Source organism: Pteropus alecto, unplaced genomic scaffold (assembly GCF_000325575.1).
Source record: "Pteropus alecto unplaced genomic scaffold, ASM32557v1 scaffold113, whole genome shotgun sequence".
Classification (NCBI taxonomy): domain Eukaryota; kingdom Metazoa; phylum Chordata; class Mammalia; order Chiroptera; family Pteropodidae; genus Pteropus; species Pteropus alecto.
The window spans coordinates 4,336,486-4,351,563 of record NW_006433949.1 but is presented as its reverse complement, the minus strand read 5'-3'; the positions used below and the strand labels follow the sequence as shown (position 1 = coordinate 4,351,563).

At 46.7% G+C, this 15,078-nt stretch overlaps 1 protein-coding gene across 1 annotated transcript in view; it reads left to right on the top strand.

Moving 5' to 3' along the window:
• Positions 1-413: 413 nt before the first annotated feature.
• Positions 414-15,078, top strand: part of VSIG10 (V-set and immunoglobulin domain containing 10) — a 28,352-nt gene continuing 13,687 nt past the window's right edge. Inside the window, exons 1-4 of the mRNA XM_025044521.1 lie at positions 414-925; positions 4,579-4,860; positions 12,982-13,284; positions 14,966-15,078. The exon at positions 14,966-15,078 is cut by the window's right edge and continues 151 nt beyond it. Coding sequence (XP_024900289.1) covers positions 853-925; positions 4,579-4,860; positions 12,982-13,284; positions 14,966-15,078 — 771 coding nt within the window. The 5' untranslated portion in view covers positions 414-852. The remainder of the gene's footprint in view (positions 926-4,578; positions 4,861-12,981; positions 13,285-14,965) is intronic.

Here is a 15,078-nt window from a genome sequence, read left to right as displayed (position 1 = left end):
AGCGTGGTCTCAGCCGGTTAGTAGGACGGGAGTCTCGTGGCTGCTTTTGGCTGGGAGGTCTAAGGGATCATCTTTCCCCTGCTCTAGACTTGCCTTCGTTCTGCAAAGGGTAGAAAAAGGCAACGATGGCGGCCCTGGCGTCCGCCCCGGGCACAGGAAAACAAATGGGAATCCCTAGAGCAGCTAAGCGGGGAGGCCGAGGGGACCCCGAATTCTGCAGCTTGGCAGCTGGCACAGCCCCTCCGGCTCGCGACGCTCCTCCGGGGGTTGCAGCTAGAGCGCCCGGGAGGGGGCAGTCGGCGGGCCGGGGCAGGGGTGTCATCCTGCGGCAGCTGCTGAGCTCTGCCCGGCCCAGCTGTCCCTGAGACTCCGGGTTGCCGCCCCGGGAGGAGTGGGCTCGGGGAGGGCCCAGCCTCTGCGCTCCTCCCCCCGGCCGGGCCGGAGTCAGCTTGGCAGTCCGGGTGCGCGCCCTTTGCATAAAGCCCTCCTCCCGGGCCAAGGTAAAGGAAGTTGGGCTCCCGCCTGGATGGGAGGCGGAAGGGAGCCCCGCTCCTGTTGTTTTCCTCCAGCGGTAGTAGGTGGCGGGCACGAGGGGTGGGGTGCGCCCTCCCAACGCTAGCCAGGCGCTCTGCAGAGATAATCGCGCCGGGAGCCCAGCGCAGCTCGCAGCGCCTGCATCGGACTCACCCCAAGCATCCCTCCTGGGGGCTGCGGAAAGTGGAGCTCGGCTGTCGTTTCGAGGACCTGAGAGAAGCACTTGGTACCCTAGTGGCCCGAGCCCTCGGGGGTGCACACGAGCCCAGCCAGACCGTGCATTTTCCCGAGGAGCCCCTGCCTGCATCCCGGGGCGAGATGGCCGCACGGGCGCCTGCGCCCCGCTTACTCCTCTGCCTGTGGGCGCTGCTGACCCTCGGGGTCGCCGCAGGTAAGGGCTTCGATCTGGAGGGAAAAGTTGAGTTTCGCCAGGCAACAGTGGGGAACGGGGAACCAGGGACCAAATTCCCTCTGACTCTGCCAGATCCAGTTGTGGCCGCGGCCGAGAAGCCACCCGGGGTGGGTCTTGAGTTTCCTGCTCGCAGCTCCGCTCTCTTTGCAGAAAGGAATTTTCCCGGGCGCTCAAATGGGAGGGCAGGGTGCTGGAGTGGGCAGCCGGCGACGCTAAAGGGCCTGCGGAGAGGTGATGGGAAAACTGGGGAACGTGAAGATGGGAATTTTGAAGCTGGGAATATCGAAGAGGTAGTTGTAGGGGGGAAAGTGTTTTTCGCCTTTTTTTTTTTTTTTTTAAAGCGTCGAATGTAAATTCCCCTTCTGGTTTTACCTGCTGCGCTGGTGCTCAAATTCGAGGCTCCTTTATTTTCCTACCTCTGCCCAAGGTAGAATTCACCTTACGCCTGTCACCTGTGGATCCCCCTGCACACCCCTGCAAGCCGACCTGTGTGGACTAGCGTATTCAGAGTCCTGCCTTCTTCCGTTACTTATATTTTTTTTACATCGAAATAATTTGACTTACAAAAAACTTCCTCTAAACTTGAGATGACCTCTTCTACTTGACATGATTGGCAAAAGGTCTTAAATGCTTCATCTGTGCTCTGCTTTGTAAAATTTTTTGAATTTAATTCACCAGCAAATGCATGTTTACTGTGCGCAGGGCAGCGTGACAAGCAGTGAGCGGTCTCAGGTGAAGGGAAATGAGATGGAATCATGTGGCGACACAGTTTGCCAGAATACTTGCGGAATACTATTTTCTGTGTTGCCCAGTCCAGCACACCCAGCTGATCGCCTCTTGTAGGTTCCTGCAGGAATTGCTCCCAGAGCTTCCTAGCAGCAAGTGTCAAAAGTTCCTAATCCTTAAGCGCTCACAAGTTTTTATTTTGTTTTGTTTTTAGCAACCATTTCAAAACAAAAAAATTTCCCATAATCTAGGTTTCCGGTTTATCTGGAAAAAATCTGAAGATCTGGCAGCACAGGGTCTTCTGTCCCACCTGGAACTGAGCAGTGGTCACCCCTTTTATTTAGGATGTGTGACCCCCAATTTGTTCCACTCCTCCCCGTTGCAGCACTTACCCCCAGCCCTCTTTTGACTTAGTGGTCACTGTGTTGGGGGGAGGAGGAGAGGGCAGTCTCCAGTGGATTGTTTGGAAGTTTCTTTCTCTTCGGCTATTTTCAGTGTTTATTGTACTGGGCACATCAGGGGCCTGGGGACATCAGACCCTGAGTTGAAATCATCCTACTGGAATGACCCTGCTTTTAGGTTGGCTGCAGCTCACCACACAGGAACACTTTCTCCACTGCCATGCCCAGTTATTTTGATGACCAAGCCAAGTTTACCTTTGAGTACTGTGCTAGAGGCTTCCTAGCTTGATGTATTTTTGTTGTTGGTCTTTCAAGTTGGAAGTTGTCTTGGGAAAAAATTGTTTTTCCTGTCACTTAACTCCAGACAGTGTTCATGCCTCCACTGTCACCTCAGATTATAAACCCCAGGTCATTCTTAGGGAGAAGTCGCTAGAAAAAAAGGCAAATGTTTGGGAATAATCCCAACTCTGTACATGATAATGTGAGGGCACCGTCAGAAAACGATCGTTTATATTGCTTCCTCCTTTGTTCTGTATTCTGAGTTTATGGTTGGGGGACATTGGAGGACCCTCTGGACACTATGTGGATGACCTGTAGTAACACAAACTGTTATTATGTCTTATTGCCTCACCCTGTCTGGTTGGGAGACCAGAGCAGTGAAAACCTGAATGGCCCTCCCAGTTCTCCCAGTGACTTACACGGGAACTTAAGCTTTCTGAACCTCCGTTTTCACAACTGTAAAATGAGGGGTTATAGGACAACCAGGCATGGAACTTGCGCACCCTCAGGGACTTTCCTTTCTGTGTCCGTGTCACAGACACCACTAATCAATGACTGTATTCTTCTGCACTGAGCCAGGACTCAGCCTGCCTCATCTATAACCCAGCCCACAGGGCTGCCACATCTACATGATCGCTAAGGTCACCTTCAGCTTCATTAGTTTAAAAAAATGGAGTGATCAAAGCCAGGAGAAGCGAAGTGCCTTAAAATGGTTTCGCCTGCGATTATGTCATGCTATTACTTGGAGCAGAAGACAATGTTAGCTCATGTTCCAAGACTAAAGTTTCACCAGGGCTTTTCCAAGTTCCTTTTATTCCTTTGTCAAGGGGCCAGGGAAGGGGCAGATCTGCAGGTCTCATGAACACACGTGGCATCTGTAGGACTACAGTTCATCTCTCACTGGGGATTGCCACAGAGAACGTGGTTCCCAGACCTAATTGTTTAAAAATAATTCTCACCTGCTTTTTAGAGTGATTGTTCAGAAGCATTTCTTGCTGTTTTAGAATCTCTAGCATTAGATGACATTCTCTGCCTTCCATCGAGTGGCTTAGATTTTTTTTTTTTTTTTCATCTTTTTCTAACTTTGGGATATGGTGTGGCCAAAATGGGGAGAGACTCATAACATCCTGTGACTCCAGGCTGGCTTCAGATCTTTCAACGGGAGCCTCTTCTAACCAGACAAAAGGCCCAATACAGATAACTGTTACTCTTTATTTTATAAATGGAAAAGATTCCCAATGCAGGTGGCAGGATTTTTTTTTTTTTAAATAACAACTCTATTGAGATATAATTCGAATACCCTAAAACTCTTTTAAAGTGTACGATTCAGTAGTTTTTAGTGTATTCACAAGACTATGCAATGATCAGCACTCATTTAATTCCAGAACATTTTCATCACCCCAAAAAGAAGCTCTAAATGACATTAGCAGTACTCCCCTCTCTCCTAACACTCCCCTTCCTCCAGACCTAGACAGCTGCGGATTGCTTTCTATCTCCGTAGATTTGTCTGTATTGGACATTTCAGATAAATGGAATCACACAATATGTGTTTTTGTGTTTTTTTTTAAGACTGCCTTCTTCCACTTAGCATAATGCTTTCAAGATCCATCCATACAGCTACGCAGCTCCAATGGGAAAAAAAAAAAGATCCGTGTTGATGCATGTAGTTTATTCTTTTTTTATGGCCAAATAATATTCCCATTATATGGATAGACCACATTTTGTTTATCTATTCATCAGCTGATGGACATTTGGGTCGTTTCTACCTTTTGGCTATTATGAACAATGCTGCTGCGAACATGCACGTACACGTTTTTGTGCAGACATATGTTTTCATTTCTCTTGGGTATATACCTAGGAGTAGAATTGCTGAGTCATATGGTAACTATAACCTTATGCAAAAATGCCAAACTGTCTTCCATTTAAAAATCCTACCAACAATGTGTACGGGTTCTAATTTCTCCACATCTTTTCCAACACTTGTTTTTATCTTTATTGTTAGCCATTCTAGTCTGTATAACATAGTAGACATCTTATTGTGGTTTTGTTTGTGGTTAATGTCAAGTACTGGCCAATAGTCCCAACAGCGTGGGGGTCTCTGTGTTATCACATCTCAAAAATACACACCTGATTTTTTTTTTAAGCCGAATGTGGAGGGACTGTGCAAAAAGGGAGGTTGTTCAGAGATCAAGCAAGGCAGTAATAACCTGACCTTTCCTTGTCCAGGATCGAAGGCCGTCATCATCGGAGAAGTTCATGAGAACGTTACTCTGCACTGTGGCAACATCTCAGGCCCGAGGGGTCTAGTGACCTGGTACCGGAATGACTCGAAGCCCGTCTTCCTCCTGTCCTCCAATTCCAGCCTCCTGCCAGCCAAGCCACGCTTCTCTCTGACGAGGGCCAGCTCCCTGCACATCGAGGCGCTGAGCCTGCAGGATGCGGGGAATTACACCTGCTTGGAGGTCCTGAAGGAGACTCGGTGGTTCCGAGTGCGGCTGCAGGTGGCCAGTAAGTGGGGTGGGAGGGGACTGGACTGGGGTTGTCTGGTGAGGTGCTCAGAGCCTTGAACAGGAGGGGCGTTTTGGAGCCAAAGGCCTGGGTTTCATTCTGGGCTCTGCCACCTGCAAGCCGAATGACCTCTTGTGCCTGTATTTCCTCATCTGTAAAATGGAGATAAAAGAACTGCTGTGAGGAATAGATACCAGTTTATCTATCTGAAGTGCTACAAATGTCTCCTGGCATAATAGCAATTACTTTTAGCTTGTTAATATCATTTTGCTGTTAATATTTTATCATGCAACGAAGTCGCATAACATAATTGAGTATAACATAATTCAGTCAGGCTGCCTAAATTTCAGTCTTAAAGCTGTCGCTTAGTTCTGTATCATCTTGAGTAAGTAGCTTAATATCTCTGAGCTTCAGTTTTTCTTATTTATTGGATGGGGTTATTCTATTGCATACCTTACCAGGTAAGAGCTTATGCTACAGTGTTTAGTACAGGGCTTGGCACGGCTACTACTGTGCTTTCCAAAAAGTCATGTCCGTTCATATCAATTAGTTTCATTATTGCCTTGTATGAATTTAGAGCTTGTTTGGCAAACTACAGCCTGTGGACCATATCCAGTCTGCTGCTTATTTTTGTATGGCCTGCAAGCTATAAATATTTTTTTACATTTTTAAATGGATGAAAAAAAAAATCAAAAGAAGAATAATATTTGTGACATGTGAAAATCATATGAAATTCAAGTTTCAGTGTCCACAAGTAAGGTTTTATTGGGATACAGCCACACTTATCTATTTACATATTATCTCTGATTGCTTTTGGTGCTACAATGGCAGAGTGGCCGTGACACAAATTGTATGGCTGCAAGGCCTAAAATATTTATTCTCTGTCCCTTACAGAAAAAGTTACTGGTCACCAGTTTAGAGGGACATCCAGGTAGTATACTTTAGTGCAAATACCCATGTGATCAGTTTGCTGTTCCCTAGTTTCTTCATCTGTAAAATAAAGAATTTACTCATTCCTTTATTCAACATATATTTACTGAGAGCCAGATGCCAGGCACTGTTCTAGGCACTCGGCCACAGGAGTCAATAGGACAGACAAGGTCCCTACCTGGGGACTAACTGATGTCCTAATGGGGGAAGACAGACAATAAGCAAATATACAAATGCATCAGGCAATATCAGAATGATAAGTGCTATGCAGAGAATTGAGATGGGGTGATGTGATTCTCTGAAACACTTTTAAATTGGGAGGTTAGAGAGGAATTTTTGGAGGTAGTGACATTTAAGATAAATGATAAGGAGAAGCCAGTCATACAAAGATAAGAAAGAATGTGATCCAGGCAGAAATTCAACTAGCGCAAGATGGGTCGAGCATGGTGCAGATGGGGAGCAGGCTGGTGTGGTGGGAACCCAGTGTGTGAGAGGGCAGGCTGTGTGCGATGTGGGGGGCAGGGTCAGACCACGGGGGGCCGGGTAGAACTGGTGATATAGGTTGAATTATGGCCCCCAGAAAGGTATGTTGAAAGCCCTAACCTCTGGTATCTATGATTGTGACTTTAATTGGAAGTAGAGTCTTTGCAGATATAATCAGGTTAAGGTGAGGTCCTTAGAATGGGCATTAATTAAAATGGACTGGCATCCTTATAAGAAGAAGAAAGTGCATGAAAAGGCAGAGACACACAGGGAAAATGTCATCATGGGATAGAGACAGATATTGGAGTGATATAGCTTCAAGCAAAGGAATGCCAAGGATTGACAGCCAACACCAAAAGCCAGGGAAGAGGCGAGGAAGGAGGGATTCTCTTCGAGAGTCTTTGGAGGGCATACAGCCCTCCTGACACCTTGATTTTGGACTTCTGGCTTCCAGAACTGTGCGATAATCAATTTCTGTCGTTTTAAGTCATCTGGTTTATGGTACTTTGTTAAGGCAGTCCCAGGAAACCAATACATCTGGTGAGGATTTGGTATTTTATTCTGGGTCAGGAGAAACTTCTGGAGTTTTAAATAAGCAGGGGTGTCGTAGTATTTGAGTTGCACATGGAGAATGTATGTGCGTAGTCTTGAACAGGACTCATCAATTAAAAACAGGAAAGCCGGTCAGAGCTATAAGGTGTTGGTGGCCAGAAACCGAGTGGCAGCAATGGCCTTGTTGAACATGCGCAGGTTCAGAAAATATTTTGGAGATAGACCAGCAAGACTTGCTAGTAGACCGGAAGTGGAGGACGAAGGGAAGAGAGGCTTCAGGGACACGTCTAGCTTTTCCCATGGCCTCTAAGGTTTCCACCAGCTCTCGAGGCTTACAGAATGTGTGAGCACAGTGTTTTTGTGTCTGGAGGTGCCGTAGATGAATTGCTGAGTGGCCATGTCAGAAAATGTCACCCATCTTGGCCCAGCCGTGTTTGGTTCCCACTGTGAGCCCATGGGCAAGTGCTGGCAGGCCTCCCTCACTCCAACGGCCAAACAGTAATTACTAATTCCCTCACGTCAGTCTTGTCAATAAATATCTTCTCTTTGGCCACAGAGGAGTAAGGCATTGCAGCTTCTTGTTTTGTTTTTATCATTGCTATCTCCAGTTTATGATGACTTTATCTGACACCGATTTTATTAATCATTGGCTAAATTTATTGGGGGATGGATTAGTTTCATTATTGCCCTGTATGGAGATAAATGCAAGGCCTTCTTATGATGAAAATGAACTTACGTTTTAAAAAATATCACTAAATTCAAAGGGCGCCTTGGGCTCCCTGACTTACTGTGGTGCGATTCGCATTGTGGAAACTTCTTTACTTGGAAACATAGGGGGTCCCTGACTGGTGTAGGACTTGTTTGGGAAAACAGGACACAACTGTTTTAGCCAGTTTGGATTGCTCTAACAAAAAATAGCATAGACTGGGGGTGCTTAAACAACAAACTTTTATTTCTCATGGTTCTAGAGGCTCGGGAAGTCCATGATCAAGGAGCCGGAAGCTCCAGCGTCTGGTGAGGCCTGCTCCCTGGTTTGCATTGTATCTTCACGAGGCAGAGAGCAGAGAGAGGGGAGCAAGCCCTCTGGGGTCTCTTCTTCTAAGGGCACTAATCCCATTCGTGAGGGCTCTACTCTCATGACCTAATGACCTCCCAAAGGCCTCACCTCCCAATACCATCAAATTGGGGATCAGGTTGTAACATATGGATTTTGCGGGGGATACAAACATTCAGTCCAGAGCACAGACATTCTCTGTTTCACATATACCAGAGTCCTCTGCAATCTCAGGCCTTGTTCCCATTCTGGGAGAAGCCTGGGCAAACACCAGACCCTTCTGGGCATTAGGGAGTCCCTTCCTCCTCCCCAGAGTGAGGCTGGAGAGGAAGCCTTGTCATTTCAGACTAGAGCTTGGCCTTCGTTTCTGCACAGAAGATTTGAGAGTGTGGATTAGGCTTGATTCAACCGCTGTTTCTGGGAGGGCTACGGTGTTGCTAAGTGGCTGATAGCACACACTCTGAGGCCCAGCTGCCTGGGTTCAGATCCAGGTCTCGCTAGCTGTTGTCTTTGTGACCTTGAGGAGGTCACTTGAACTCTTCCAACCTTAATTTTTATCATCTGTGAAGAATGTGAAGCAAGAAAGAATGCGATCCAGCGGTAATGATGGGACTTAGGCACAGAGTCGCTGCACGTACTCACGAGATAAATCAGCACCCAAGTATGCATTTGGTCCATGTTCCTTTGATCAACTAGTTAAGCAGGCGACAGGATTCCTATGGGAAAATGCATCTCAAGTTCCCAGTAATCTATTACATCTGGGCTTTTCAAACAGGACTTGCTGCGGGTCAGGGACACTATGTGCCCAGATCTTGCTTTCCCTGTGTTTTCCCTGAGGTGGTTGATAACTTAGTCTCTTAAAGAGAAAAGTTTGGAAACATTCTCACATGGCCTTGGAAGCTAAGGGAAAAAATTTCGAGATGTGACAAGTCGTTATCTGGAAGAGATTTTGAATGTGTGAATGGACAAAGATGCTGTAGAAACACAAGCCGGCTGCATGAGGGCCGGTCACTTCTCTCTCCTTCCCACTTGGATCTCTGCTTATTGATCAGTGGGCATTTGGTGCCTCTACCTCTAAGGAGTCAGGTTTTCTATAGGCCTGGAGTGATTCAATCTACCTGGAATGGGCACCGCCACATGAATTTGTTATCGGTCTCATTCAGGACAAAAAGACTCTGCACTGATACTTGTTAACTTAATGGTGCCATCGAAGAGTCTTGCCATCAGGATTGGGGCTGCTGCTCCCGAAAATACAGAAGTTCCTTAGTCCAGAGCAGTTCAGGGCTGCCGCGGCTGCTTATTTCACAGTTACCCATCCTCCCCTGCGTCCAAATTGGGGCGGGTATAATGTTAGAACAGCTGTGTGTTTACCCGCAGAAAGGCTGGAGGGATGGGGAACATGGCAAAGACCTTAACACATTCCAGGAGACTTTGTGTTTCTTTCAAGATATCATCTCTTACGCAGTCGAGAGCTAAGTGATCTTGCTAGAGATTAGCCCGTGCAAGACCGCAGTCAGATTTCATGGCACTCCCTGTGTCCGTCTTTCTCAGGCCAAGCGAGTGTTGAGGGAGCATTGGAGCCAGTTGGCACACGGTCAGTGAGGAGGTTGGTTAGGATGAACTTCCAGATTCACTTGGGGTTTGGAGGGTGGGGTGTTCCTGTCTAGCCAGTGATATGACTGCCACTCCACACTTCCAGGGAATCCCAGGAAAGTCCCATGGTTCCCTGACTAATTGGGTCCATTGATTTATATTCATTCTCTGTTGACGGGGGTGACACCGCCTCATCACAACATAAGGTCCTAGGGAAGGGGACTGTTTGGCACACTGAAGAAAGATTGTTGGCCCCATCAGAAGCTGGAGGATCCTTGCCCAGAGATGGATTAATTTGAATCTTGCCAAGCTCATCTGAAGCAGAGATGGATGCATCCCAGAGATGGGATGAAGCAGAGACTACCTGGTATATATAGTCTTAGGTCATCGTCAAGAAAAAATGCTGCTAAGATGAGCAAATGTCTGAAGATAACTTTTCCTATTGGTGAGGAACCCAAGACACTGAGATGAGAATCTCTCTTTTTGTGGGTCCCCGAGATGGAAATTAATTCTTTGAGACCCTTGACTAGATGACCTATAGTTAAGGGGGAAGGAAAGAAGTGAGTTCCCCTGTCAAGAATGACAGCAGAGAAGAAGAAGGCAGCAGCAGAGGTAGATTGTTCTAGAACAGGACTCAAATGTTTTCTGGAGAGAGTCAGATGGTTAATATTTTAGACTTTATGGGCCAATGGGTAAAATTGAGGATATTATGTAAGTACTTATATAATAAGAAAACCAATTTCCACATATTTTTATTGACAGAATTTAAAATGTAATAGTCTTTTTGTAGTACAGGTCTACTAACGAGAAGGATGTAATTCATTTTTCGAGGGGTAACATTTCACTTGATCGGGGTTCAAAGTTAGTGTTCTCTTTCAAATTACTGTGAATGTTCACCTGTAAAAACCATTCTTAGTTTTACGGGACGTACAAAAACAGATAGTTTGCCGATGCCTGCTCTAGAATCAATCTAGAAATATACTACTGATAATAATATCGGATCACATTTATAGAACACTGACCACACGTGAAACACCAGGCTAAGTATTCTGCTTATATTATCTTGTCAGATCCTTCAGTAACCCAGCGATAGAAGTTATTACTGTTCTTTTCATTTCAAAGGAGGGACAGGAAAGTGAGAGTGAGAGGGGCAGGCACTGGCCCAAGGTTGTCCGTTTATAAGCGGCGGTAGGATTTACACACTGGTCCGTCTGAATTCAGAGTACGAGCTCATAACCACTAGGCTATGGCATCCATCTGATAAAGAGTCAAGCACTGAAACTGACAATGACCAAGGCCTCTATAAGATGCTGAGCCTTTGCGATCACTCTGTATTTTCATTTATTGGATGTTTTATTTTTGCTTCTTCCCCTGTCCGTCTCTCTGAGTGAGTGTTACTATCCCTCTGCAAGCGGAAGTTATGGTAGTTTCTGTTTCGGAATATCAATGGAGTGGAGGGAGACGTGGGAAGGAAATAAATAGGTATCTCCTTCTTCGTAGTAAGTCAGAGTCAGGGAAGAACCCCAGGGACTCAAAAGGATGGTGTCAGCTGTAATTGAGAAGCAGACTCAACTCAAGGGGCTTGTAGACGAGCTGTAACCTTTGAACATTTAATTCAGGAGGGAAGCCTGTCAGATTCTTTCGTTTGATTGTATTTTTAAACGCTTCCACCGGCTTCCTTATCCAACTCTATTTCTTGCTGAGAATCATGCTGTTCAAAAGCCCCTCCCAGCTAATTTCTGGAGCTCCGCACTGTCCATGCCAGGCCGCTGTGGCTCTCCAGACCACAGTTTGGAAGACCCGGGCCGTCCAACCTAACACACCACCTTTACTGGCCCAGGCATTGGCTACCAGTACCGTGGAGGCACCCTGTGCTTCACTGGGTGCCTGCCAGCTGTAGGCACACCCTCGGACCTGCTGGTCCACATACCTAACCGACTAGCCAGCAACAGTGAATGGGACAGTGGTCACAAAGGCTCAGCACCTCTCAAACAGCAGTATAATTTTTCCCCCAGACCCTCCGTGGGAGGTGACATGAGTCCAGCAACTATTGGGCTGCAACTATTAGGAGCCAGCCCCAACTCAACAGGCATATTGTCAAGAATATCATCCTCAGAAACCCACCATTTCTAGAGTTACACAATGCTTCCAGACATAGATGAAGTAGATGCTGTACTTTGAGGGGCTCTGTGGAAGCCTTTTCTCCCCCTCCATCATTTTTCCCTCTAGCCTATTTCTGTACAGAATTCTTCAGTTATAGATGTATTCCTTTGGCCAAGCATTGCCCTTCCTGGATTCTTTTTAAGAGGAAGTCCCTGGGAAAGGTAACACGCCGAATGGCTTTAGTATACATAGCGGTTAGATATATTTTCATCAAAGGAGACGTGGCATCTTAAGTGTACTGAGTACCAACAGTAGGAGGGCACTTCTGGGGACAAGACAGAAGTTCTGAGAGGTGAAGGGAGCCAAGTGCTAGGCGTCGCTGTGCGCCCTGCACTACACGAACCCATTCGGTCGTCACCACAACCCCATGAAGTGGGTTCTGGCATCACTTTCATTTCACAGATAAGGAAATGGAGGCTGAGGGAGGTTAAGAAATTTGCCCAAAGCGTCACCGCTCGTAAGTGGAGTCCAAAGTCGGGAACGGATCCAGTATTTCTTGTCTTGCAGAGTGAAATTGTGCTGGGGGGGTGGTTCTCTCTTGGAGAACTCACAGGACCCAGCACGTCTAATGATTTATCACAGCAGAAGGACACAAAGCAAGATCAGCAAAGGGCAAAGGCGCATGGGGTTAAGTCTGGGGAAAACCAGCATCAAGCTTCCTAGAGTCCTTTCCCAGTGGAGCCACATGGACACCCTTAATTCTCTGAACAGCAAGACAATTTGTGTTGATTGTCGTCTGCGTCTGCCGGGAGCCCTTGGAGACTTGGCACCTCGGGTTTTTAGCGGGGTGGGGATGGGGGACGCGGCTAGTTGCATAGACACCCTTTGCCTAGCTCAGACCCAAATTCGAGGCTCTCAGAAGGAAAGCATGTGTTCAGCATAAAGCACACTGTCCATACAAACAGTTTAGGCACAGTGAGCGCTGCTCTTATCAGTGCTGGGAAGGGTGAGAACCCTCCTGAAATCCACGTCCGCAGTCACCAGCCAAGGCCACCCTTGCAAGCGGGCCTTTCTAAGGAGAGCAGGCTCAGGCCAGCTGTGTTAACTCTGTGATTCACAGATATCTTTGCCACTCACCAGTGTTTTTGAAAAGGAGCGATTTGCGTTTTCCTTTTTCTATAAGGATTCATTCTCTCCCACCCCCTCGCCCGATAAATTACACACAATTGCTCGGGATTAAATGAGAGAATGCTTAGGGCACTTAGCGTAGCATTTGTCATATGGGAAGTGTTTGATGGGTATCGTCATCCTTACTGGCTGCTTCCTGATCATTTATGTGACTGTTAGAGCCGGTAAGGGGCTCAGGTGCACTCTTAAGCTTTCCCCCCTCTCCCTGCACTGCCCAGGCGGCCCCTATCGGGTTGAAGTCAACATCACCACCACCGGCCTGCTCCCCAACGGCACCCTCTACGTAGCCAAGGGCTCTCAGGTGGACTTCAGCTGCAGCAGCCGCTCCTGGCCTCCGCCCATGGTCGAGTGGTGGTTCCAGGGCCCGGATTCCAGGACCGAGCCCTTTGGGAACAACCTGACCGTCAGCCGCTTCTCGCTGCTACTGATGTCGCAAAACCTCCAAGGGAACTACACCTGTTTGGCTATGAACATGCTCAGCGGGAGACGTCGAAAGGTGACCACCGAGCTCCTGGTCTACTGTGAGTAAGAAGCCCTCCCCTCCCCCACTTCCTCACCTTGACCCTTGGTGGACCGCATGTTTGTGCCTCTTCTTTTAGCCCGCTGCATGGGTCCTAACATGCTTCTGCAGCTCCCTTGACACTCATGTGCACCCCCAGGGTGCATGTCAGAGAGAGGGTCACCTCTTCTAGAAGGTTGCTGCTAAGTAAGGGTACAGGAGAGTCCCTGTGAGCCACGGAGGGAGAATGAGTGCTTAGCTTAATGTCTTTTTTCAACTGAGGTGAAAGTAAGTGACGTCACATTGACCACTGTGAAGTATACGGCTCGGGGGCATTCAGCACGTTGCCAGTGTTGTGCAACCGTCACCTCTACATAGATCCCAGACATTTTCATCACCCTAAATGGAAAGCCTGGGTCCATTAAGCTATCACTTCCATCCTCTACCCCCAGCCCCCGGCAACCACCACCCTGCATCCTCTCTCTCTGCATTTGCCCGTTCTGGATATTTCATATGAATGGAATCACACAATACGTGGCCTTTTGTGATCGGCTTCTTTCACTTAGTGTCATGCAACGAGCTTCCTCCACGCTGTAGCATGTGTCAGTACTTCCTTCATTTTATGGCTGAATAATATTCCATTGTATGGATGGACCACAATTGATTCACTCATCTATTCTCAGACACTCACTCTCTTCATGAACTCCGGGCCTTCCAGCCCTGTTAGGAACCATCAGTTCATGAATCTTTATTTCAGGGGTGAGAAAACAACAACCAAATACACTTATACATAAATTTCTTGGGGAAAAAAAAAAAACAGTTGTAGACATGCAGAGTGTACTCATAATCCATGCTAACAGAAGGGAGCACCGGAACAAATTAGTGGGCGGGATAATGACACGTTACTAATTCATGCGTTATTCAGACCTTTATATGTCTGTATGTTTTCTCTATCATAAATGACATTATTGTGTATAAAGCCATATATGCTTATTATGGGAACCACAGGCGAGAATAAAGAGAGTAATCACTTGTACTCTAACCATAATTTTGGTGTATTTTCAGTAATTTTTCTTGTAGATACCACATATCTGCCTATCAATATAAGATCCAAATTTATTTCTATTAATGTGTATTATATAAAAAACAAAAATATATAATATACATATATAATATATATATATAATGTAAACACATGGATTCTATTGGACTTTTAGGTTTGTAACTTGTTAAATTTTTGTGTTTTTAGTAATACATGGACATAGTAAAAATGTGCCTCATGGGGTGAATAAGACCCACCTATACTTCCTCTAGGGACCAAAACAGTGCCATAGAATTTTCCGCAATGATGGAAATGTTCTATTCTGTGTGGTCTACTACAGTAGCCACCACCACATGTGGTTCCTGAGCACTTGAAATGTAGGTAGTGTGACAGAGGAACTAAATTTGTAATTTTATTAATTTAAACTTAAAGAGTCACATGCAGTTAGTGAGAAATGCAAAGATAAATGAGGTCCATGTCCTCAGAGATTTAACACCTAGCAGGGGAAACCTGACTGCTGTCAGGCACTGATTTGTGCTAGGAGCTCCTTAAAGGTACACTACCTAGAGTCGATATTTCTCCGATCCCCTGGTGTGGTAGCCCTTAGAGCCAGCCCAGTGAATGTGTGATTAAGCCCACATTCTCCTCTGGTGGTTTGCAGCGCCCCCTCTATCAGCCCTGCAGTGCTGGGTAGAGATGGTACCAGGATTGTTCCTGATGCAGCTCATCTGTCGCTGGGATGGGGGATACCCGGACCCTAACTTCCTCTGGACA